The sequence below is a fragment of the Pogoniulus pusillus genome, chromosome 8 (assembly GCF_015220805.1).
Source record: "Pogoniulus pusillus isolate bPogPus1 chromosome 8, bPogPus1.pri, whole genome shotgun sequence".
NCBI lineage: Eukaryota > Metazoa > Chordata > Aves > Piciformes > Lybiidae > Pogoniulus > Pogoniulus pusillus.
In genome coordinates this window covers 27,669,425-27,695,139 of record NC_087271.1, presented here as the reverse complement: position 1 = coordinate 27,695,139, position 25,715 = coordinate 27,669,425, and the positions used below count along the sequence as shown (strand labels likewise).

The following is a 25,715-nucleotide window of genomic DNA, read 5'->3' as shown; positions in this document are numbered from 1 at the left end:
TATTATTGTCACAGTCTTTATTTTAAAAGAGATCTCCATGAGGCAGTGACAGACATTTACTTAGAACTAACTAGGTGGTGATTTAGAAAATATTTTTAGCACCTATTATTTTATTTAGGGAAATATAAAAATACTAAAAAGCTATGACACTTTCCCAGGTCAGGCCCCACATCCTTGTTCAGTTTCATTTTCAAGGACACTTATTACACATTATTTGGCTAAAATAATCTCTTGAAAGCAGCCTTTTCTAAAATTACCAAATATCTGACTTAAACTAAACACAGTAAAAACTGATAAGGAATCTAGTCATGAGTTAAACCCCAAAACTTACTTCATCACTGTTTATTAAATACACAGTGAACAGGAGGATAAATGCAGGTGTGGTAGATCTGTTCAAAGAGACAGTTAATTTTTAATAACCTGACATCAGCAAAATATTGTGCTAAACTAAATGTTTATGTACAACATAGTTGGAAATCCTGAATCACAAATTAGTTTAACATACTTTTCAGCCAAAATGTGATCATTTGTGACTTTCCAATAACATCTTCCAGGACTCAACACCTTCACTGACTCTCCTGTTTTTTTCTGAATTCAGGTTTTTCAGAAACAGGGTAGCTTCTTCCCAGCTCTGGCTACAGAAAAGTCTATGTCTAGGTCAAACTGTAAAACAACCTAAGGCTTTAGGCTTACCACAGTTCTATGTGTATGTGAATACATAGCAAAGATAACAGAACACCAGGGAATTGCAATATGTAGCTAGGTAGTTCTTCAAGTTTATGAACCTTTCTAAAGAAGAAATGAAATAGAGTTAAAAGAGAAAATGGAACATTACAGAGTTGGAGAAAGACATAGATACGTGGAAACACACTGTGACCTGAGTCAGAACGAGGACAGGAATAGTCACCACAAAAACCTCAGAATCAAAGAGATTCAGCATCCTCCTCCCAGCAGGATCTAGGTAGGGTCCTGAAAATAAGTAGTGAATGGAAGCAATGCCCCATTAGAGAAGGCAAGAGAACCCTCTCCTTGCCCACCAGGCCTCCTCAGCTGCCACTATGCAATAGGTAAAAGGCTCAGGAGGTGGAGGTTAAGTGAACAGATTATGTGGGTGTCGATTCAACCACACCAATGGACCGTTAGGCACAGACTAGTGGGGTAAATTCTTAGGGAAGATCAAGTTCAGGACCACCTGAGAAACTGACTAGATGGAGACAAGTGACAAGTGGTGTCCTTCAAAGGTCTGTACTGGGACCAGTGCTGTTCAATTTCTTCATCAGTGATATCAACAGTGAGATTGAGTTTGCAGATGATACCAAGCTGAATGGTGCAGTTGATAAGACTGAAGGACAAGATGCCATCCAGAGGGACCTGAAGAGGCTGAAGTGAACTGAGGAAAATCTCATGAGGTTAAATAAGGCAGAGTGGAGAGTCCTGAACCTAGGTCAGCGCAATCCTAAGTATCAATATAGGCTGAGGAATGATGAAATTGAGAGCAGCCCTGTAGAAAAGGACTTAGAGATGCTGGTGGACGTTCAGAGGTCCCTTCTAACCCAAACCATTCTATGATTCTATGACAATCCAAACTCTTTGTTGCATATCTGTCTTCAGAATATTGGTATTAAAGTGTATGTACAAAAACCAATTACCTATTTTGATGACTCGCCTGTATATCTCCTTGAAACACTCCTCTCAGAGATTTCTATATGTAAATTGCTTAAAATATTCACTTGTCATAACTTCAGTGTTATCTTTATGTTTCTATCAAAAACCTTCTTTGCAAAACAAAGCTTCAGATAAGAATACTTCCAGCACTCTTTATTCATATCAATAAAAGTATTAAAATTCTGATGTATGTATTTGATCCTTTTTTTCAGATAGGGATTGATAAACTGCACAGTTCTCACTCCAGTCGTCCTTGCTTAGCATCACCTATTGCTCCCCATACATCAAATACAAACTCATCTGGAAATGCAAAGTCTCCAAGAGTTTCATCCAATGCCACTGCAAATTCATCTGGGTTCTTCTTGTCTCTTCCAGCTTCCACCATTGTTGCAGCTGAAAAGCAACAAAATTAAATAGTGTCATTATTAAAGTGATAGCTAACACAAATGGCAAAGACAGTTTTTGAACGTTTGTTTTCAAAACCAGGTTAGGTCATCTTAGGGAGATGCAAAGTCTACCTAGCGAATTTAGGATTCAGTAGGAACTACGTATTTAAATTGCCCCATACTACCTACATTCTGCTCTGGTAAACAGGAGAGCTTCCTTATAGAATCATAGAATCAACCATGTTGGAAGACACCTCCAAGATCATCCAGTCCAACCTAGCACCCAGCACTATCCGATCAACTAGACCATGGCACTAAGTGCCTCAACCAGGCTTTTCCTCAACACCTCCAGGGACGGTGACTCCATCACCTCCCTGCGCAGCCCATTCCAATGCCAATCACTCTCTCTGGGAAGAACTTCCTCCTAACATCCAGCCTATGCCTCCCCCAGCACAACTTGAGACTCTGTCCCCTTGTTCTTTTGCTGCTTGCCTGGGAGAAGAGACCAACCCCCACCTGGCTATAGCCTCCCTTCAGTTAGTTGTAGACAGCAATGAGGTCACCCCTGAGCCTCCTTTACTCCAGGCTAAACAACCCCAGCTCACTCAGCCTCTCCTCATAGGGTTTGTGTTCCAGGCCCCTCACCAGCTTCATCTGGACACATTGCAGTATCTCAACATCTCTCTTGAATTGAGGAGCCCAGAACTAGAGTGCTTGTTACATATTATTCTGTTTACTTAGCAGAGGTTTAATTTTTAATTCAACTAACCTTCATTTTAATTTTATTAATTCATATTCTGTATTCATTCCTAGAGGCACATGAAGGATGAGTCTAAAAACAAGGTTAAGTGCAAATCTTCTGCAACAAGACCCTTATCAATTTATCATGAATTTCAGGGAGTTTGGTATGAGCTCACTGATCTAAACCAGAAGATCAAAAGGCAAAGCTGAATCCTCTTCTGTTCTTAGAAATTAAGAAAATCTCAGTAAGTCAGCATTTTAAATGGCCAAGGTTTTCACAGAAAGCCAAAAGGCATAGGGTTTGAACATGTAAAACAACATACAGCCTGCATTATATATAGATCCAGCCAAGCTAGAATGGCTTTGCTAGCAACAACCCATGTTTTATGAGTTTAAGTGTTGATCATGAGCTGCATTTATAGAGGACTAATGACAAATGGGCCTAGAGAAAACACTTCAAAACTCTATGACTTCAGAAAACAACAACTCAAGTACCAAGCTTACCTAACATTTAATGTAAAATATAGAGAAAATTAGAGTCTGGTGTGTTAGGTATTGGACAGAGTAAGTATGTAGCTGTCTGAAAGGTGGTCTCAAGAAATTACCATATGGCCTCAAACAGATTTGCTTAATCTTTCATCTTAAATTTAATGAGCTCTAACATTTTTTTTTTAATACAAAACCCATATCCAGATAGTAAAGAGACTGAGGCATTTATGATAAGCCACATTATTCTTCTGCTTGGATCTACATTTTTCTCTATACTATCCAAACTAAAAAGTAACTGATGTCAGTGCATGAGTTCACTTCAGTTACTACAACCTCCAGCTCTGAAAAACACATCTTTAGTGCACAGCATCCTCAAGGTCAGTAAAGTTTGTGCTTATGTCACTAGAAAATGAAAAAGATCAAAGTTATTTCTGGAAACCAGGTGATTCAAATTACGCAAAAGCAAGGGAAACACCTTTTTGCTGTGTACAATAAACCAGAGCCACCGAAGAATAGGAACATTTTGTCACCCAGGAAAGTTAAAGCAGAGAGGTCTGATACAGCACAGGCAGACTGCAATAGCTTGCATGGCCATGCTGTTTGGCATTTTCTCTCATTTTAACACTCAAGCATCAGAATTTATCAAGTTTTAGACTTTAGTTTGGAAATGGCTCCACTAGGGTCACTATTTAGGACTCAGCTCTTAGTTACTGTGCTCATCCCTTAAAGCTTTATCCACTGCACAGCTTCTCAGATTCCAGGACAAATTATCCCAAACATCATGGCACAGTGGCAACGCAGGGATATCAGAGGAAATGAAACTGTGAGGGCTCAAACTTCTCTTGCTCATGGCACTTGTCAAGGATGAAGTGTCAGCGTAGGAGTTTCTCCCAGTTAAGCCAGGCCAGAAGAACTACTGGCAGTGGGCTTTTATGGTTTGAGGGATGTAGAAGACTCTGTAAAACAGACTCAGAACAAATGGCATTATTGAATGCAGTTTATCTTCTGAGCTATATCTCTGCTTTGCAGTTTCTATTTATAATCACAGGAAATGACAACATTATACAATAAATGAAACCTTCAAAATATGCTTCATTTTGTGACTACTTCACACACCTGCCTTAAGCTGCAAGATGTTCTCCATCTGTTCTTATATATCAAGCAACCAAAGCTTGTTTCACAAGCACATCAAATTCAAGTGTCATATTGATGAATTTGTTAGATTCCAGACTATTCTGAGTGGAAAACACATTTTACAGTGCCTGAGAAAGAAAAGAAAGTTCTGAGGCTACAGAACATCATCTTCACTGGGACAATCTGCTGTCTACTACAACTTAACAGATGAACCAACACAGCAAAATTTCTCTGATGAAAAGGAAAAGGACCTTCCCCTTTTCTAAGTTTCATTAAATATATTTAATTGTGCTAGTTTGAAGCAAGCTGGAATGTTTTGGTAAAAGAACTAGATAACGGGCAGTGAAATGAAAACAATTGATGTCAACTTCTCTCACAGTCTCGCTGAGAGCTCTGGGAAGAAGAAGTAAAACATTCTCCATTTTTTTTGTCTTTCTCTTCTGCCTTTGCCTTCAGACCTGGTCACATCTCATTAACCTTGCTCCTACTAACCTTGCTCCCTAACCTCTTGGCCGCACCTCTCTTCTTCCTGAGAACTGGGGTAAGGTTGAGAGGGGCCGGGGGAGGTGTTGGGGTGGTTTGAGAGCCCCTCCTGGGGACTCAGGTTTCTGGGAGGGGAGTTGTGCTTCTGTATTGTTTATTCTTTGTTTATTTCTGTATATAATTGTATATAACTGTATATATTGTAAATAGCTGCTTGTAAATTCTGCTAGCTGTAAATAAATTGCTTCATCTATATTCCCAGGGTCCGTCTGAGTTAGCTGGGGCAAATTCAAAAGTGGGGGGGGGTGGGTAAGAGCCCAAACCATCACATTAATATTACTTTGTTGACCTGAAACTCAGCTGAAGTTTATTGACAGTTACAAACATCTGGCAAGGAGTGTTTGCTGTTACGCAGATTTGTAACAAGCTGTGAACAAACTTGAGCCATATTTCACTTTGCAGACATCAGCAACAGTAATTCTGAAGAAATTTTATGTTTTGGTTCAGATGTGAGGTTGCAGAGAGAATCCAGTGTGCCAAACTGCACAGAGCAGGCCAAGGAAAATACACGTAAATCTTGACAAGCAAACTGCTCTGGCTGGGACCGTTCAGGCGTAACCCAGCTTCCTGGGCATCACTAGTGGTTCTCAAGGGCTCGCAAGACCTCTTCCCTGCCAGAAGAAACCTTATCCCTGTTGCACAGTGTTCCTGTGAAGATCCTGGGACACTGGCTCAGAGGCCTCTAGATGGAAAGAAGGCATTGAGAGAATCTTATTCCTGACAAGCAGAAGACAAATATTTGTCCTATCAATGCCACCATACATCCCTGACACCATGGCACATGGGATTGCTCCATACAAATCAGGATATGAAGTTACTCTATATAGACACTGCTAGAAGACTGGGAGAAAAAGAGTTTGCAAAGTGGCATGAGAGAAAACGAGGCTAGAGCTTCCCAAATCATGACAGGGAACTTTCAGAAATAGTTACAATAGATTCTCCAAGCTTGAAAATTAAAATCCACTAAACTTAGATAATCAAGACAACTTTCAACCCAGCCAAGCCCGAGTCAGGAGCATTGCCGCCCTTGTGCGAAAGCAGCAACCTCGAACAGAAGTGTTTTCATCTGCATTAAGCAGCTGCATTAAGCATTAGCAGGGATCATTCAGTGTAGTATACTCACTAAAGTACATTCCCCTCCCTTCCCAGGTCCATCCGGTGCAATGAAAACCGCAGGGCGATCCCGGTCGGTGCAGGCGTTCGGCAGCTCGGTGCTGCCCCCTGCTGCCCGCAGGCCTGCATTGCCGCACAAGCTGGTGCGAGATGCCAGCCAGGCCGCCTGCTGTGCCCGCGCGTTGTGTGTGCCACCGATGTGCACCAGCGTGCACAGCCGAGCCCTGCTCTGTTAGTTTCACACGTACAGAAAGGCTAAAGCTGACCCCAGCGCACACATTGTTACTTCCCCAGGCGGTTAGCAGAGACATGAGATGGCATTCCCCGAATGGCACAAGTGAGCAGAACGCGCGTGTTCACACAATGACATTTGCAAAGCATAATTCCCAAGGCAAATCAAAAACTACTGATTGCCAAGGCATTTAGCACACACTTGCCAAGCTGAAAAAAACCTTACTGGTTCTCAGAGGGTGACAGCTTTGTGTCAAGTTGCCTCCACTCCTTTTCCCCCCACTGATTCTTGTAACAGCCGCACAATGATTACGGGAATTTTATTCCAATAGAATATTTTTCCACACTCCAGATAGTCCCAATTGTTTTCTGATCTTTTTCTCTTGTTGTTGGGTTTGTTTTTTTTTCTTTTTAAATCTCACTTCAGGCAATGCTTGCACCTAAGAAACTTTTATACTTAAAACATGGAAAGTTCTGTAAGCATAAAACTGATGAAAGGAATTGGAAATCTTCCCAAGGTTAACTGGGAAGCAGCACATAAGGCTTCCCAGAGTATGAACGAGTATACTGGCTTTTAAAACCCAATCCCTTTAAAATAACTTCAAAGCTCTTTCACAAAATCCTTATTTTCACCTTAGATAGACACAAGTGGCGCAAGCCATGAAAGCTATGATCTACCTGCCTTTGTTATTACCTACATTACATAGTGGGTTTGCTACCTATATCCTATCCTGTAACTTCTATAAAAGCTTCAATGTTTATTCAGCTGTAACAATATCAGAATCTTTGCCTTCATAAAAAAGTAGCAAATACCATTATTCTGGCCTGACACTTCAAAAGACTTGAAATTCACATTCAGCTTCCTTACAACATGACAGAAAATTAAGCATGTCATTGCAACATCCAGTTTTTGACATGACTTGATGTGATGTCAGATCTGGCACTCAAGGAACCATTAGAAATATGCCTTCTTCCTGTTAGTTTTTGTTAGGTACTAATTCTTCTTGAAATGGAGGTTTTCTCATTTAACCAGACTTGCTACCTTTCCATTTTTCACCAAACTCCCACTATTCTTTCAGAGTAAATAACTAGTAACAAACAATATATCCCAAAGTGTGCACAACATGCTGTTACTCGCCTTGGGAAAGCAAGTTTTGTGACAGAAGGAGCAGAAAACAACAGATTCAGGAAGAGTATCACTTTGGTCAAAGCATTTCTACATAAAACATCTATTCAGTATTGCAGGACTGGATTAGTGAGCCAAGAAAAGAAGCTTGAGTGACAAAATGTTTAAACCTGTTAGAATATTTTAAGTACACAAAAAAAAAAAAGTTTGAAAATTAAGTCAGGAATATAGAAGCATGTTTGAATTTCCTCTAAGCAGAGGTGTAGAATACACAAAGATATGTAATGCCTAACAATCTTATAGGGGAAAACAAAAACTAGATAATCATCTATAAGATAAAACCAGAGCAGAGTAGAATAAAATATCAGAGGGTGAAAAGACACCCAAAAGATGCTGAAAGAAAAAAGGTGGATGGGAAACCCTTTAGCCATCATTTTTTTCATCAGTAGCAATCTGGGGTTGGATTGCATAGATGCCTTCTACCCAGAATCTTTGGGATCAAATACAGTCCATAACAATTCAATTCTCAGAAATTAAAAAAGAGTCAGCAGTATTTCTTACTAACACTGTTTCATGAGTCCCTCCTACTAATTAACTCTTCACATCGCTTTACCAGAAAGCACTGACAGGATTTAAAATCACCTTAATTTTCTCACAATGCCACACTTCTGTTTTAAAGAAGGCTGAAGTCAAGGCCTGGCTTGCTTTCTAATATGCCCATAAAATGACTGGATAATACACTTCCAAGGCCAAGTCCCTTCTGCAGATTAACTCCAGTTTTCAGTAAACTGAAGAAATAAAAAGGTAAAAGTCCATTCAAAATGCAAGTATGTAAATCTCAACATCATTTAGATCCCTAAAAATATAAAACTGTGCCAAATTAAAACAAAAAAAAAAGTGCATTAATTTCCATTAAATAATTTCTGAGGATTTTATTCCAACTTAGAGATTTATGTGCAGATTTAGTCAGCCATTCTTAAAACTGTCAAGACACTTAACTATGCAAAAATTAAGGGTTTTATCTCATCTTTAATTCTGTCTGTAATTTTACATTATTTTTTTCTTTCCTTTCTTTCTAACTTCTGGTTTAAAACTGGGGCACTGTTTTAGAATTCAATCACTTCATGAAAGTGTCATTTTAATGGAGATGAAATAGCAAAATTCACTGACATCCAAAGCTTCTGACAAACAGAACTGCATGGGAGTGAGCAATGATTGAGATCTTAATCACTTGTCGGCTGTCGCACTGTGATGACTTGCATTTTCAACTAATCTGGCTTGAGTAATGAGTGAAATTTCTAGCTGAGTGGTGATTGGCATTCTCTGAATGAATCCTTTCCTCATATTTCATTTTCATGGGTGACTGATCACATCCAGTACATGAAAAACTGTCATGTGTTAATTGAACAGATTTGTGACAGGTGATTAGCTTTCCTTTCCTAAGGAGTCCTAGAGCTGTTTAATTGTTTTTAAATGGAGGAACTTCTTTTTGTCATCACCATTGGCCCTCCACACTAAGATTTAAACTTTAGGAAATGGCTTCAAAGGTGTTAACTAAAGATAAGTGAATTCTGTAGTCTTAGACTTCTGAGAATTTCTTTGTTTCACAGCCTTTCTGGGAGGAAGAAGTGAAGGGCAGAACAACAGCCTAGTGGTGAAGAAGATACTATCTCTGAGGACAAAGGCTTTTTCCTTCTTTTAAGGCATTCTTTGAAGTTTTTTAAACTACATACTGAAAGATGAAGGACATTGGATCTTGTAGGGAAAAACCATGATATGACTTCTCCTATAAATTCTTTGATTGTTTGGCAATAGGCTCAGCCATATATATTGAAAACTGAACTCCTTAGTCTACCGTACAAGAGCCATTCCATTACAGTACTGAGAGCCAAAAATACAGGGAACACCAGTTCCCACAGGACCTTGCTTCCCTGCTCCAGAGCAGAGCATATTACACCTCAACATTCCAAGAAACCATGCTCTAAAATGGAGGATATCAGGTTTCTGGGCTATGAATAATAAAACCAGAACACCGATAGCCACTTATTTTGTAGGGCCAGGAGCCTAGGGACCTTGGAAGTAACCTTAAGGATCGGAGATTGGCCAGCCTGATCTAGGGTAGGGTATACCTGCTCATGGCAGGGTGGTTGCAACTACATGATCCTTGTGGTCCCTTCCAATCCTGATTGATTCTATGGTTCTAAGCCTGGCGTAAGTGAAGACCACAACAGCCGTGGGACAAAACAGATTCCAGAGGGACAGCTGGCACAAGACTCAGAGCTTTGAAGTCTGAGCCAGAGATGAACCAAGCTTCAGGAGACAGACAGGAGGTGGGATCCTCCCTATGCTAAACATAGGGTCAGTACCACACAGGGCTCCCTGGAGCATATTACATGGCAGGTGCATTACACTGATTTTCTGGGAATTGGCAAGTTTAAATATATTACCTACAAAAGAGAATTCAAAAATTCTGGGCAGCTCTGCTCTTTATTCTATGCCAGGAAGCTCATTTCTACCTTAAGCTGAGGCACAAAGAACATTTTGCCTAGTTTTTTTTTTCCTGTGAGAAAACTAGTAAAAGCTGCCAGCAAAGGAATTCTATCTATTCAAATAATCTCCTATTGTGCTCATTCCTCTGTGGTAACTGCTACCTATCCAATCCTCTTGCTTTGCCTCTACCTTCATGGCAGACCTATTTTCTCTTCTGCATCACCTCCTCTTCTCTCTCATAAAAGCTATCTTTTCAAGATTGCTTTCCATTTGGTTTATCCTCTCCCAACTCTTGGCCGATTTTAGATATTACCATAACAATGTCTCACTACTAGTAGCTCCACAAGACCTTAGGTGAGCTGGCTACAGCAGCACATCTGACTTGGCTAGACTGCCGTTCTTATTTAGTCATCAGATTAACAGAATCATGGAATCAACCAGGCTGGAAGAGATGCAGCAGCTGTAAGGACAAGTCTGGTAGAGTTGTAAGGTATGAACGACACTGGGGTTGAATGTTTTGTTTTTTTTTTTTCATTATAAATTGATTATCATGATGACTAGCAAATAAGCTGGGAAATTTCCCGTGTACTTCAGAACATAAGCTTTAAAGTTTGGTAAATTTGTGCAATTACACTGTCAGTTCCTTTGCTAAATGTTTGCCCTGTCACTGATGAAGATCTCAGATTAAAACTTTAGTATCTGCTTTGATATATCTGAGCCAAAGGGCAAAAGAGCAAAAAAGGCATATAGACATGCTTGCCCTTAACGATCTTTAAATGTGGTATACACAAGCTCCACTAGAAAACATATGCCAGAAAGAATACAGTGATGACAATTAGTTGCAAACAACTAATTGCAATAGTGTATAGCTAATGTGCAGGAAGAATAGAGAATTACAAGGCTTGTAGGGAGAGATTCCTTCTTTTGTCAGAGACACATATTCACAAAAGTACAAGCAAGCTTTTGAGACTGCATGCTAGACAAATTTTGCTTTGCTTACATCCAGAGACCAAAGCAAAAACAAATTTTAGAGAACAGAAAATGAGAATTTACTTAATCTTGTAGTAAGATATCTATTAAAAACTCACCTAATTCAATGTCTCTTATCCCCATGTATGTCTCAAGAAGCTCATCCACTTTTTTAATTGCTTTTTCTTCAACTTCAGTTGGCTTTATTGAAATAAAGGGAGAAAAAGAGTAAGAGCTTGATTATATCCATGCAGATTTCAAAATAATCAGCAACTTGTCATTGATTATTCTTACTTCCAGCCTAGCCATCTAGTTACAAAACCTACAAGTAAATCATGCTACTCCACTCTCTTTCTCTCTTCTCACAACCATTAGCCTTCCTATTAGTGTCAAGTTACACAGCTCTCACATTTAGACTAAACCTTACCTCTCCTGACAATACAAATCTTAATCAAATCCTCATTAGCGTAAGAGGAATCCAGAATAAATTACACTTCTTCTTCCAAATGCTAATCCTGATTTTACAGATGTTCATGTCAACATACATTATCAGCCTCACCTAACAAAAACCCCTATGCCAGCCCAGCACATTTTGCAGCGTCAGAAACAGAACCAACTCTTCAACCATCCCACTCTTTTCTTCCCTCCCCTTTTCAAGCAACTTGGTCTAACATACCTTAAATTCATCCATGTCATCCATGACATTTAAACACAGGCTGTCTGTTTCCAGGTTCCTTAGCCCATCCTACCCCTGCTAGTCTTCAACTTTTTAATTCTCCCTGCAGATGGTAGCCTTCTTCCCAAGTCCTGTAAGCTTTGCAAAATCCAAAATTCTCCCTTCCTGCTCTACCTCATTTGCCCTGAGGAAGAATAAATTGTGTGCTAAAATATTCAATTACTGAAGGCCCCCAAGACAACCATACCATTTCCTCCACAGTAGCAGGGCCTTTGGTTCTCAGACGAAGTGTTTCTCTCCCTTTGGAGATCTTAGCTTCTGGCAGAGTTCCACCTTTGGATCTTGGTTCCAGCTTTTCTAAAGACAAAAACAACGACAAAAAGAAAAGAATACCAAATTAAGTATATGGTACGTCTGAATATGATGCATCTGCTTTGGCCATTACATTAACTATTTATTCTATCTAGACATATGTAAAAATTTCATTACAAATTAACTTTATTTGACGTATATGTTTGCTAAAAAATTCTTATCTTCAAACTTTGATGTCCACTTAACAGAACTGAAGCTAGGACTTCCATTGGGCAATGTATCTATGCAGGCCTGTTACACTCAACTTCATATATCCATTTTGTATAATTTTATTTCCCTATTCAACAGAAAAGTAGAAGTATTTATTCCTTAATGTCACATAATGGCTGAAGTCATCAGGTCTTTACAGGCAGACTATGTAACAGGTTTAACACTGTAACATTTCCATTCTTCAGTGATGCAGTGGTGCAAACACTAGTGCTAAAGAGGTCATGATGAGCCACTCTGAGCTGAGCTGACAATTTGATTACTGTAGTCACATAGATGAAATGCCCCAAAGTAGATCTGCAGGAGTTTTTTTTCCAGTGATTTCACCAAGACCATTATTTGACTCCTGATAAATCTCCAATGAGAATATCTGGCATTACCCAAAGTTTTCCTTACCTGAATTCAAGTTTACTTGTTTAATCTTGGGTAAGGGCATCCTCATTAGTAAATGAAGTATGGCATCACTGAAGACTGGGCTTTCTTTTTCTAGGACATAATTTTACACTCAAGTATGCCAAGGTTTTAACTTACTATGTAGCTCCCACACCAGTAAATCTGGAAAGTGCCAGGAGAGAGAAGGTAATTTTTCTGAAGTACTTTTAAATGTGCTCTCAACAGCAGGCCTTTCCAATAAGGTCTCTTTGAATGCAAGGCCATATCACAGAAACATTCCAGTTAGAAAAGACCTTTGGGATCATCAAATCCAAGCAAGAAGCATACTCTACAAAGTTCACCCCTAACCCATATGCTCAAGCACCACACATAAACAACCTTTAAACACATCCAGGGTTGCTGACTCAACCACCTCCCTTGGCAGTCCATTCCAATGCCTGAACACTCTTTCTGTGAAAAAAAAAAACCATCCCAATGTCCAATCTAAACCTACCCTATTACTGCTATATTTATTTTGACCTGGTAGATTCCAATGCATCATTCTTGAATAAGTAGTCAAAAATGAAAATATTTTCCTGAACAAGTTTAGAAAAAATCAAGTTGAATTGCTTTTGTTTTAACAAATAGATATGGCATACTCTCTAATATATACACTTGGTATCAACACTTTCCCTCAGTGCTTTTAAACTGTCCTTGGAATAGCAAAACATCCTTAAAATTTCTGCCAGACTTGTTTAAAAGGTCAATCCTGATACAGAATACATATTTTTTAAGTTCTGTCACCATTAACACATGATTTGGGATAACCTTTATTTGCAATACATCAGACCAAAGCTCTCTGGCCATCACAGAAACTGTTTTCTTTATATTCACATGATTTAAACTTAGAGCCTGTGTTATGTTGTTTTGTACTTTCTTTCTATTATTTTTTCACCAATTCATACAGGGCCAGCTTATGACTGCTAAGGACCAATCTTATTCAGACAGATCTTTAATTCCATGCTACAAGCCTTGCCTAGCATAGCTGAAGCAGCCTGTGTTTACTCAAACAGTAAAACACGGCAGGGGGGGGGTTCACATTTGTCTGAGAGGAAGAAAAATTAAAACTAGAAATTTCATTCTGAAGCTTGTCTCTTATTTCTACAGCCTCCCACACTTGTGTTGAAATTAACAAGAATTCAGTGCCTACTTGTCCAGCAGGATCTGATCTTGTTTGTCATGTCCTCTGGGTCTGGTCTCTGCATGTTACCTCTTAAACACTACCCTGAATACATTTGTGCCTAGAGTCTAACTGCACCCAAGGCTATAGGTAGAACATTCTAACCTACTGGGCACTGCAAACCTGAAAGTTAATTTCTGTAGGTAAAAAATAACATACATCTTTAATTTCAGAGAAAACATGCTGACATGGAATTAGCTGTTTTTCTCCCTAGCACAGGCAGATAAAAAGGTATCTTAATCACTTGTCTCATGTGATTGCTATTAAATAGTGGCTGACGTCATCAATTAAATGCTGGCTTCATCTGGTCATTACAGACCATGTAACACATTTAGCACTGACTACAAATTATAAACCAATATTAAAATTATATCCCTGTATTATTCATTGCAATACTACACATAAGCAATACTACTTGACTGTAGGGTGTAACATCCACATTCACTTAACAGTACCACAAACTTATATTCAACTGCATTTGAAATTAAAGTCATAGCTGCCACTCTTCACAGCAGTACCAAAAGCAACCTTCACATTTCTCTCATTTTTGATTTCTGTTGCTATTCTGACACCAAGTGTCAAGACTGGTGTATGACAGCAGTTGTAAACTAATAGGTAAAGAAAGATTTGAAAAAGAGTATTTCAGGATGTGGATTTTGTTGCTGTGGATTTTGTTAGCGTAGGTGTGCACGAGGACTTGTACAAACATAATTTAGCACTATAGTGACATTTTTATTACAGAAAAATGCTACATAGTTGGGGGAGTGGGATTTAAAAAAAAAAGAGAGAGAGAGAAATTTAAACTCAGTTTCTATTTTGACTAAGTTAAACCTACTCTGTTGCTGTTTATCACACTGATAAAATCCATACACATAAGAACTAGCAGTAGGAATGCATTCCTCCTATATAGGTATTACTTTCTCACATGTGCAGGTGGCAGCTAGAGATAGGACTTTGCATTATTCTAAGTCTGTATGATGAGAGATCCACAAAAAGTTGAGGAGAGAGAGAGCGGGCAGGCATGTAGCAGTGTTTTCTGCAGCATCGTTCTGCAGCAGAGAGTTCAGTCACCTGTAAAGGGTACAGAATTGGGAAAATCTGGCACACAGATGAATAGGGATTACATATCAATAGAGGAAAAGAGAATGCCCAAGGATTAGCACATTAGTGATCTATGCATTAAAAGTGCATCTACAAAACAATTCCTGGGCTTATTTTGCATGATCAAGCAGCAAAAGAATTGAGAAATGGTGACTCTGGCTGAGGTAGCCCACACCAGGATGACTGCTAGGCACCTGGCTGAAATCTAATGCAATGCATTGTTGGAACTTTGATAACCAGTGAATAAGAGGCACAATCAAGTCACTCACCAAATGCTTTCTTAGGCTCTATCAGCTCCAGCTTAAACATCTGGCCTTTCTCCAGATCTTTTAGCATTTTGGCAACTTCATAATGCCGACAATTTGACACATTTCTTCCATTTATACTCTCTATGTGATCGCCCATGCAGATCGTTTTGTTTTGGTCCATAAGGCTACCTTCTTTGATTCGCTGTTGTTTAAGATTGAAAGAAAATAATAATGATAATTAAAAAAAAAAAAAGATCAGAAACATCTCTTTAAAAGGTAAAGAAGTAACACAACAGAGAGCTTACTATACCAGCCAGTGCATTTTGTCTATACAATTTCAATAAAACATATTTTGGAAAGCATTATTTTCAAATAATCTATTTTCATTAACACTGAATATAAAATCAAGGGCGAGGGGGGAAAGAATGCAATCATACTTTAGAAATTAAGGCTTCTGAATAAGCTAATAATGTCCTTCAAAACTGAATTCAGATATGTCAGTAATGTAAATATTTGAGTTTGGGAGGGGTTTTTTTTGATAGCTTAGCAAGTATAGGAACAGAACCTTTATTTTCTCATGTACAATCTAAGGACATAACAAAATGTGTGTAATACACTAAAAAATTACATGCTGTAAAGGACCAGCCTTAACGAGACACATCCAGAGTGGTGAAACTTCTACCACTTTCCTCATCAGGCTACAGAACTGTTTACTAAAGTATTTTCTCTGAAAGAGCAACCAACAATAGGAAATTATTCTAAATGCCATCTTTTGGCACAAATACAGGTGGCCTAAAAGTCATAGAAAGTAGAAGAAGTTAGTATTGACAGTGTTTGTGGAGTGGAATTCAAAATGTGAGGAAAATAACATTAAGTTATCTCAATGGTTTATGAAGTCAGATAAAGGACACTTCAAACTTCAGTGATTCTATTTATTGTTATATGCTATCATATCTGTTTATCATATGACTAAGTCCTGATCTATTTAATAGAAAAAGCTCTGATATAATAAAACATCTTTTATCTTGCAGAGATATTAATTTCATTCTAATACCTTCCCAAATAATACCCTTCTCAATAAGAACTGCTGGTTTTCAGGGTTTTTGTGAGATAACAGTGAGACAAGGGAGATAAACCCATCAACACCTACTACTATAACACCTGGCCTAGCTGCATAACTATCTCAGAAACCTGCTTCTTGTTTGTGTGCGCATGTCTGAGCCCACATATGTGCCTCCATCTGAGAGAAGCAGTGGGAAGTGTGATATCTCTCAGTGTCCTATAACATACTGCGACAGTTTTTAGCTTTGGGCTGAGTTTAACTCTTTCTAGCTCTTTTTTTCTTTAACATACCTAAATTAAAACCAAAAAGAAGCTTCATGTTGAGTGAAGAGGGGAGTATGGCACACACACCAGAAACTGGGTCCCAGATTCACTTCTGTTATTGAGTGCCAGGACTCAAAAGCATGCACACTTGTCCTGATTTTGGCTGAATTAAGAGTTAATTTTCTTCCTAGTGGCTATGTGTGAGCATAGGTTCAAGCTTGAGAAGAGCAGATTTAGATCAGAAGTCAGGAACAAGTTCTTCACTATGAGGGTGGTGGAGCACTGGGACAAGGAGGTGGTTGAGGCCCCTTTCCTGGAGACATTCAAGGTGAGGCTTGACGAGGCCCTGGGTGACCTGCTCTAGTGGGGATGTCACTGCTGACTGCAGGTGGGGTGGACTAGATGACCTCTGGAGGTCCCTCCCATCCCAGACCATTCTGTGTAGTATTTAGTCACTGTCTGAGTCTACATGTTGAATCAATTTTCATTTAGCTTGAATCCTAACACCAAAACCATTTAAGTAATATACACTATTTTATTTCTGTCATATCAAACATTCTTTTTCATATTACTTAGTTTTTAATCATCACTCCCAGTTAACCGACCAGAGACAGTAAAATCACACTGTCACAGTAATTAAAATACAATTGATATGCCTGTATTTCAAGTCCTCCACAGTCCATTTAGAAGCTAGGATCTGTATTCCTTATGCAACACTTAAAATTAATTGCATCACCCCATTTTATAATGTCTCCTTAAACACCAGTCAGCCATGCTTTCAGTTCTACTGTTACTCTTTGAATGGCTAATTTGATTCCATAATACATCTTCCCATCTGGCCACATACCCAGAAAACAAATTTGTGAAAGTAGAAGAACCACAGGTTTTGTTCTTAATAAGGCAAAACATCAGATTTCACAGGAAAAGAGTCTGCTGCTCAGAGTGTTAGGTTTCTCAAACCTAGAAACTGCCCCACTATTCAAAATGCAATAAAATTGTTACAACAGCTCACAGATAGATAAATTTTATATTAATTGTTAATTAAGAATGGAACACAGGAACATTTTTTTTTCAGGGAAAATAAACACATAAACAAAAAGAGCTCTATCAGACTTTAGATACATTATCTGCTCAGTCACTTCCAATAAAGATGCACCTTTTACCTCTGCATATGTACTTTCTATAGTGGTTTTCTAAGGTAAACATGTAACAGCAACAAATTAAGCTTGTAGAAACTCCTCCAAAGTGATGTATTCTCATAAAGAATGCACAATTTTCGCTATATTGCAGCACAAGGACATTTGTTCAGACAACTTTTAGAAATTAGGCTTCTCTTCCTAATGTGGTGAGGGTTTTCCAGTCTGCTCTAATTATGCAAGCAGTCTGTGTGATAACTTTTCTCTGTCTTCATATTACCAACCACACAGAGAGAGTAATACTCTGTACAGTGCTGCACAAGTGATCTTTAATCACTGAAGCACTGACTTCAATTTCTTCTTCTAAAGTGCCACATAAGCAGCAATATGACTGAACGTTAAGGTCTGCATAGATGCTACCACTAGAAATTCAATTCTCTGTCTATAAACATAAAAATGAAGGTATGATTTTCCAAAGATGCTTACTGAAACCTCCAGTGCATCTCAACTATTTCAAGCATGGCCCCGATCATATTTTTCCACAACAAAGACAAACAAACCTATTTATAAACCATGTCTTATTTTATATCCATTGTAGCTAAGGAATGAGTAGAGAACACAGCCTCCCCAACACAAGCAGCTCTGTTTACAACAGCAATGAAAACAGCAATTGGGAAGGCAGTAATCAAAGATAATTGTCCATGCCTCACTAATAATGGGTAACTGGAGTAGATTAGAGCAAAGCATCTAAAAGGTAGAAAATGTGATTAAGGTTCCTAATACCTACTCTAGGAAGAAGGGTAGCATCATTTCCTCAGCCTCTTCTTGTCTCAAAATATAATATCTGGAGGTCACATAGAAGATGAGGAGGAAGGCAATTAGGATTAATATACTGTACATGTTACTGACCACAGTTGCTGCTCAAGCTAATTGTGTTAAATTGTGTTAATCCTTAGCACCTTCTAATTCACCCTACTTACAAGGCAACAATATTGGAAAGCTGAACAAGCACAATACTTGTACCTATTCTTATACAGCACAAAGGCTTCTGGCCTGTGAACAGTCATAAAGACTGAAAGAACATGATCTCATTATCACATGAGTGACAGAAATTCTACAAGCACTTAATCAGCAACATCAAAAAATCACTTTAAAAAAGAGGAGACAGATGCAAGCAGTATCTAACCCCTACCACCTCATGGTAGGTCAGAAAATACAATGGTCACTGTATAAAGCTGACACATGTTACAGAGGCAATGAACAAATGAACTAATTTTGAGTGACATGCAGTACAGAAATAGTTGAACTAACTCTGAATGATGTACCTAAAGAAAAGCAACCTTTTTTTTTTCCACTTACCATGTATAAGACCTTATACTTCTAGGGGATCAATAAACTAATAATTATCCTATTACAGTAACAGAATCTTCTATAGAACTAATTATAAAGGTAGTTAAATTTACCTTTATAAATGCACAGCCAGTTCCATTGTCTGTAATGGTAAGCCCAAGCATATCATCAGTTTTAAGTATTTCCACTTCTTTTCGTTGTCCTTTTATGTGGGCAAATATGAAATCTTCAAGGCCAATCTGTGCACCTAAGAGCTTGTCCATATCAACTTTATGAGTGTTCAAAGTGCAAAACATGATCTGTGTAGGAGGAAAGCAAACACATTACCTGAAACAGAATCACATAATCACAGAAGGCACTAGGATGGAAGGAACTTTACTTAATTACATTTATTATTAAGTTTAACAATATATTATTCCGCTTGATAGGAAGGTTAAACAGACCATAATCCTGGCCTCTCTGATAGATCCATAGCTGAAACGATAACTCTCCTTCTCCAGCTGCCCCAGGAGAGGCAATAGTCTCCATCCATACACAGGACAGGGAACATCAATAGCTCAAACTCTGCACAGAAGAGCTGACAGGGAGCAAAGGAAAGAGACATATCTATGTAAGCAGCCAATCATGGCCTGCCTCAGAACACCAGCTCTGACACAGGCATCTTGAGCTAGAGCAGAACCTATTGTTCTAGAGGTCAGAGTAAGAAAAACCAAGAGCCACTACCATCTTTTGCTTCATCATTCACTCATCCACAGGAATCGAATTCCACAGGATTCTAACATCTCGAGGGACTGTTTTAAAATCTATCTGCTTGAAAGCACTTTCAAGGGGGAAAAAATAAAAAAGGAGCTACCAATACAGAAGGGTCACAAGAGAACATAAAGTATTTTATATTGCTTCATGTGCTCCCTCCTTAGCTCCAAGCACATTGTCTCCAATTGGTTTCATTAATTTCTTATCCTTCCTCCAGCATAAGTGGATGTTATCTCTGATCCAGCTTAGTAAAAGCAAGGTTTAAGAGAAAAAGCAAATTGCTTCTTTATAAATAACATTTTCTGAGAGACCTGACTTCAACTCTAGGTGTTAGGCACTCCTGTTTCTCCCTACATTTATGATAGTGGTTCTTTAACATGGAGGTTTACTATCATAGTCATAGGCAGGATGCAATTAACCTAGCTGTACAACCTAGCTGTACTACTCTGGGATAAAAATGCTGCTTTCATCCCACCATGGTGATGCATGGAGGAATTTGGCCCATCTGGGCAGGCCTTAAGTACAAAAATTAATTTTATTTTGTAAATAATAATAATATCTGATCATCAATATTACCTTTTTAACAACAAAGGTTCAATTCAAACAGACTATACGAAGTTCACATATACATTTTTCATCTCTCTTTCACGCTACATGAATAACTTAAGCAGTTTACAACTGCAACTCAGTTCTTTTTAGGAACAAGTACTATGTATGTTTAAGACATTAGACTCTTTCATCTGACCTTGTCAAACAAACAATCGTCTAGTAACTACTGTCACACCTTTGAATAGATAACATTGGCAACAGAGTAGAAATGTGATATTTAGAAACTTGATCCACAGTTTCTCTTTTTAGACCTTCATCTGGATGGCATTCCTACTACAGCCTATAAGTCTGCAGAATTTTTTGTGACTCAGTTCTGTGCTAACCACAAGGCTGAGAGAGCATCAACCAGTCAAAAATAAAACTTAACTCATTCTTTATCCCCTTTAGTGAACAACTGCTTTTTCTCAGAACAGATATATGCAGAGTAATGTACTAAAGATGTATCTGCCCAGGATAATATACAGTTACACCATCTATCAATTGCAGCACAGCTTTATTTGTACACAACTGAGACACTTCTCAGTTCAAAAATGGTCCTTTTTTTTACACAGATTTTATGTAAGTTTAATATAGATGCCCAATAATAGCTTATATATCTAAATACTTAACAGCTACTACTCTATGCCTTCCATTCAAAGATTGATATATTTTTAATAGTAAGTTTCTTACCCAGAAATGAATTGAGCAAAAAATTCAATGTGAAGTTTCCAAGTCTTGTCTGTCTTTTCTTACCTTCAACCTTCATAGGTATTTGATCTTTAACTTGGCATAGAAGTGCTGTGACATTTCATGCCAACTTTAGCAAGATGTTATAAATCATGACTATTACATCAGTCACAAAGTATCTAGGATACCTCCTTTACTGAGTTATCTTGTGTGGCACACAGAACAAGAAAATTCCATTTGGCTGGCAGGAACTGGGGGCTTATGCATAACCTTATGAAAAAGAGATCTGTCAGATAAGATTACTAAAAGATTACTCCCTACCTTGGTATTTTCAATAGGAAAGGATTACATTAGCCAATGAAAACAGGGTTGCACTGTGCTATATAAAGTATATATGCAATAACATATTGCATATCTATATATTGATTACATTCTCATTTTCCATATTAAGCTTATATCTTAAGAACTTGAAAATAAGTTGGCTGATAGATTACATACTCAAAAGCTAATAGAAGTGTTTTTAAAATCAGATCCCAACTTTGCAGAGGAGATCATAAACACTTTCTGCATTTAAAAGGTAAGGAAACAGGAATTCTGCTTCTGAGAAAGATGTCAGTAGATCAAGAAAATGCCTATGCATTTTCTGTGTGCTTTATCCTTCCTGATGAAAATGTGGGAGCCTTAACCAGCTGGAGCAACAGACTAACCAAGTTCTCCAAGTCCTGGAGTGTTTCTGGCACTCTATCAGGTATGCAACCTCTTCAAATATGTTGAAAGTACTACAAACTAAGCATTCATTGGTTTGTTGCCTATTAAAATAACCAAGAAACAAATAAAACACACAAAAAAACCCCACCCAACAGCGCACACAACAATTGCATTGAAGGCTCTTTCATACATCTTTAAAGTAGTTGACAAATAGATCATTACACCACGAGTATCACACAGGTGTAACATGGATGTGAAATTTAAGCACGCCTTAAGGGAACAGCAAGCAAATGCTTGTTGCCACAGGGTTGGGAGGAGGTGATTTGTAGGGAGTGTTAAATTTGTTCATTTAAAGTCTTAATCTGTAGGCGAGATTGTGAACAATTTGTTCAACTGATAAGCACATGCTGTAAAACTTCAAGCGTTTTGGTGAGGAGGATGCTGATTTCACAAGTTGACCCTTTTCATTAACCTCCTAAAATACATCTCAGATTTTTTTTCTTGTTATAAGTTTACTTTTATTCAGAAATATACGTTTCAGCAGTGGCTTATTTTTCAGGATTCTTTCTTAAAAGTTTAAACTGAACAGGGTTAAATCAAATACTTCTATGAAAATTTAATGTGCCACAGCCTCACCGGATACTTAACTGTTTAGCATAAGGAGGCAAGACCTGTGAAACGACATCCCAGACACAAGCTCAGCAGCTGAACTCCTGTTAATGGAAGAGATGGAGGGAGCTGCATTTCTCCCCTTAGTGCTACCAAGAAACTCTCCCTTTTCCTGCATTCCCCTTAAGAAAAACAAACTCCTAGCACTGTGAAAGAAAACCCAGCCTCCATGGGCTCTTAGCAGACACACCCACTGAGCATTCAACTTATCTCACCAGCCTCACCATACTTCACCTCCAGGAGCAAACAAAATAATCAGAATCAACAAATTATGAGTACACAAAACAAAAGTCCATATAGCTTCTGTAGTTTACCATTCCCTTCTCATCTGATCAAGAAATAGCCCTGCTACAGCTGGACTTTTATATCCATGTTCCCAGTGCCTGATTAGCTACTTTGAATACTTTAAAGCCCTACCATGTGCTCTCATAGGAGCACACCACCACCAAATGCTTTAACAGACCCACATTGTCCTTCGGTCAGTACTTACTTATTTATCATATGGGTTGCACTTAACACTTTCAGGGTAACGTAACATTCCCTGCTGCTTTTCCTGATAGTTACAGAAGAGTAGTAATCCTAAATGGCCAAGACTACACAAATACTTTGTGAAAGAAAGCAGTTGTTGTGGCCCATTCCTTCCTAAATACTAGGCAAACATCATATGAGTGCAAGGGTGTGCCCTTTAAAGCAGTACCCATCTTGTTTTGTCCTCATCCTACCCTTCTCATGATCCATATCTGCACAGAAGCGTCTGTCCAACAATAAATACTGTGGTTTATATAAGCTTTTTTCACTGTTGCTGTTGACAGTCAGTCACAGATCCTGTAAAGGACTCGTCTAAAGACGTTAAACTCAACTGGTCCTGCGTGGTTTGATACGAAGAGGAAATGAAGTGCTGTAACCATGCAGAGTAAAAAGTGACAGATTACAAGCTTAGCTCACTCTGAACCATACTAAACTACTTAAGTAGGAACTTATGCAAGAATCCTTACCCTTGCCTACAACGCAATAAACCCACATATCAAATGTATTCCCTTCAGCAACAGTTAACCAAATGCTCTCTACATCGAGCACACTGACCTCTCTCCCTCCCCATCTCCATTTTCCACCTCAGTCACTACAGGGCAGAGATCTTTGTGATAGTACCTGTTTCCAAAGGCATTCAGGTATCACACTGCCCATAAGATAGGGCAGAGAAACTTTCCTAGACAGGTAACACCTACAAATGGCACTTGAGTACTTCAGTGTCTTTCAGTTTCATCAGGTGTAGCCTCTGTCATTATTCTCTACATAAGACTGTCTTTCCAAAAGCAGCTTTAATTAACAAATAATACCATTTAAAATATCTAATCTTCCCTTACTTTCAGCAAGTTCAGCAGTTCCTAACAGATTAACATTTCATAGCACCTGGTACTATTCACTTATCTATCCCATTTTATCATCTCCATCCAAAATCCTGTTTCAAGACTCTCTGATCCAGGTTCTTTGCCTTGCTGTGCCTCTAAACTAGAAAATATATTCGATCATTATTTTGAGTTCACTTCATTAAAACAACTGATCTTGAATAAAGGATTTTAAGTTCCATGCCTCCAGTAATAATTCTCTGTTCGTTTTTACTAATAAAAGACATTTAAAAAAAAAAAAAAACCAAACCAAATAGGAATGGGACAATAAAGAGAAAAAAAAATCTCTAATTCAGCACAGGGCTGGCAACAGATACTCGTGAAATGCCGTGCTGCCTCTACAACCTTTGAGAGGGTCAGATTATACATCTATCAGTAGAAATGGGAGCACACCATTCATACAAAATGGAATTTCCTGGTGAAGACTCTTCTGTCTCAAGCTGGTAGAGCCAAAAGCTCAGCAACAAAAGTTCAACAGTGACAGGATGGAAACTACAATAAAAGACAATCTGGCAGTTATGAAAACTCGAGAGTAAAAGGTATAACCGGAGATGGGCCAAAACAAAAGAAGGAAAACAGAGAAGCAAAGGGACAGAGAGCAGCTGGGACACAGGTGCGTTGGATGCTGCTGGTACTTTTTAGTTACTTTAATGGAACAGTGAGTGGTTGACTGTAGCCACTGTTGCCGTTACAATTTACTGTTGGAAACGCTTTCAGGTCAGGCCGCAGCAAACTCAGAACAAAGTCTGTAGTAGTAGTCTGCCACTTTTAAAAGAACCAGCTACAAATGAGAAAACAGAAGCAGAAGGAAATGTTAACACTTAGTTTCAACGTGCCACTCAGAGGTTAAGGGTCACAGAAGCACCTAGGAAGAGCTTGATACAACCACTGCCTTTTTAACTAAGGGAAAGCAATACATTTACAGAGAAGAATACAAGCAAATGCTTAAAACTTGGCTTAGAAAAAAAAATCAAGAAAGCAGCTGAGTTTCAAAAAAAATCTGTTATTGGTTTAAATAGCCTCACTTAAAAAGTACACCTTTTAAAAGTAGTTACTTGGCAAAGCAGAAAGCTCCAAACATCACATTCAGTTGAAATGTCAAAGTGTACCCAGATTTAATGCGCTTATACCTCCCATTACCTTAATTCTGGGTATTTTCCCTCTTGGATGCATAATTTTGTGTGGGTTTGATTTGAATTGTTGTTTTTTTTTAACGGGAACGAATCAATACGAATCAACCGGTAATTCCGGCACTGCAAACAATCACTTTACTCAATTGTAATCCAAATAGTTTGCCCCAGTGCTTAAGAATTGTGTTGAACAGCAGGCTGGCAACAAGTTAAACAAGACATTCAAGAGAGTTCGGTTAAAGGGACGATTGCTTCCCTACGTGAAAGTTAAATGCGTTTATGCGTATATGCTTTCCCGCATGGTAACGCTCATTCGCAAACAGTAACTGGATTTTTGGGTTTTTTCTCCCATAAAAAGGGAAACACGTCCACGAAACTCTGCAAACAAATGCCCACCGGCAGCTGCAGTGCGCAGCCGGGCCCCCCTCCTTCCCCCGCGCCCTTCGGGGCCCCGTCACATGCCGCAGAGCGCAGACGCGGGCGCCCCCGGCTCGGCAGCCCTACCTCGGCAGGGTCGATGCCGAAGGCCTCGCCGATCTTGGCGTAGAGCTCTCCGGCGCTGCCGAAGCCCTCTACGCGGCCAGTGGGGCTGCCGTGCGCCAACTGCGTGTGGAAATGCAGCCGCGATGCACTCGCTGCCGGGGCCGGTGCGGGGACCGGCCCCGCCGTCTCGCCCTCCACCAGCTTGGAGGTTTCCTTGGACTTGTCCTTCCTCTTGCTCCTCAGCCCCAGCGGCATCTTCCGCGCCTGTCACGGGCTCCTGCCGTCCGCCCGCGCTGGACTCTGCCCCCGGCGCCGCCCCGGTCCTGCGCCGCCATGCCGCCGCCAGGTGAGGCCCGGACCCGGCCAGCGCCCCGCC

The 25,715-nt window shown here is 39.2% G+C and overlaps 1 protein-coding gene across 1 annotated transcript; it reads right to left on the bottom strand.

Annotated features, from left to right (window-relative positions):
* GIPC2 (GIPC PDZ domain containing family member 2) lies at positions 1–25,715 on the bottom strand. Its single transcript, XM_064147859.1, has 6 exons — positions 25,361–25,715; positions 19,029–19,214; positions 15,125–15,305; positions 11,811–11,920; positions 11,007–11,088; positions 1–2,058 (listed from the first exon to the last, which is right to left on the bottom strand). The coding sequence occupies exons 1-6, from the start codon at positions 25,592–25,594 to the stop codon at positions 1,904–1,906; spliced, it is 948 nt and encodes a 315-aa protein (XP_064003929.1). The 5' UTR covers positions 25,595–25,715; the 3' UTR covers positions 1–1,903.

What these genes read in the sequence shown, in the direction of transcription:
- GIPC2 (XM_064147859.1), bottom strand. Translation starts at nt 25,594, where the DNA reads ATGCCGCTGGGGCTGAGGAGCAAGAGGAAGGACAAGTCCAAGGAAACC. An exon ending in CTGCTACTGTGGAGGAAATG is followed by an intron (nt 11,089 to 11,810) that starts GTATGGTTGTCT and finishes ATTTCAATAAAG; the next exon opens with CCAACTGAAGTTGAAGAAAA. An exon ending in GATAAGAGACATTGAATTAG is followed by an intron (nt 2,059 to 11,006) that starts GTGAGTTTTTAA and finishes GTTGCTTTTCAG; the next exon opens with CTGCAACAATGGTGGAAGCT.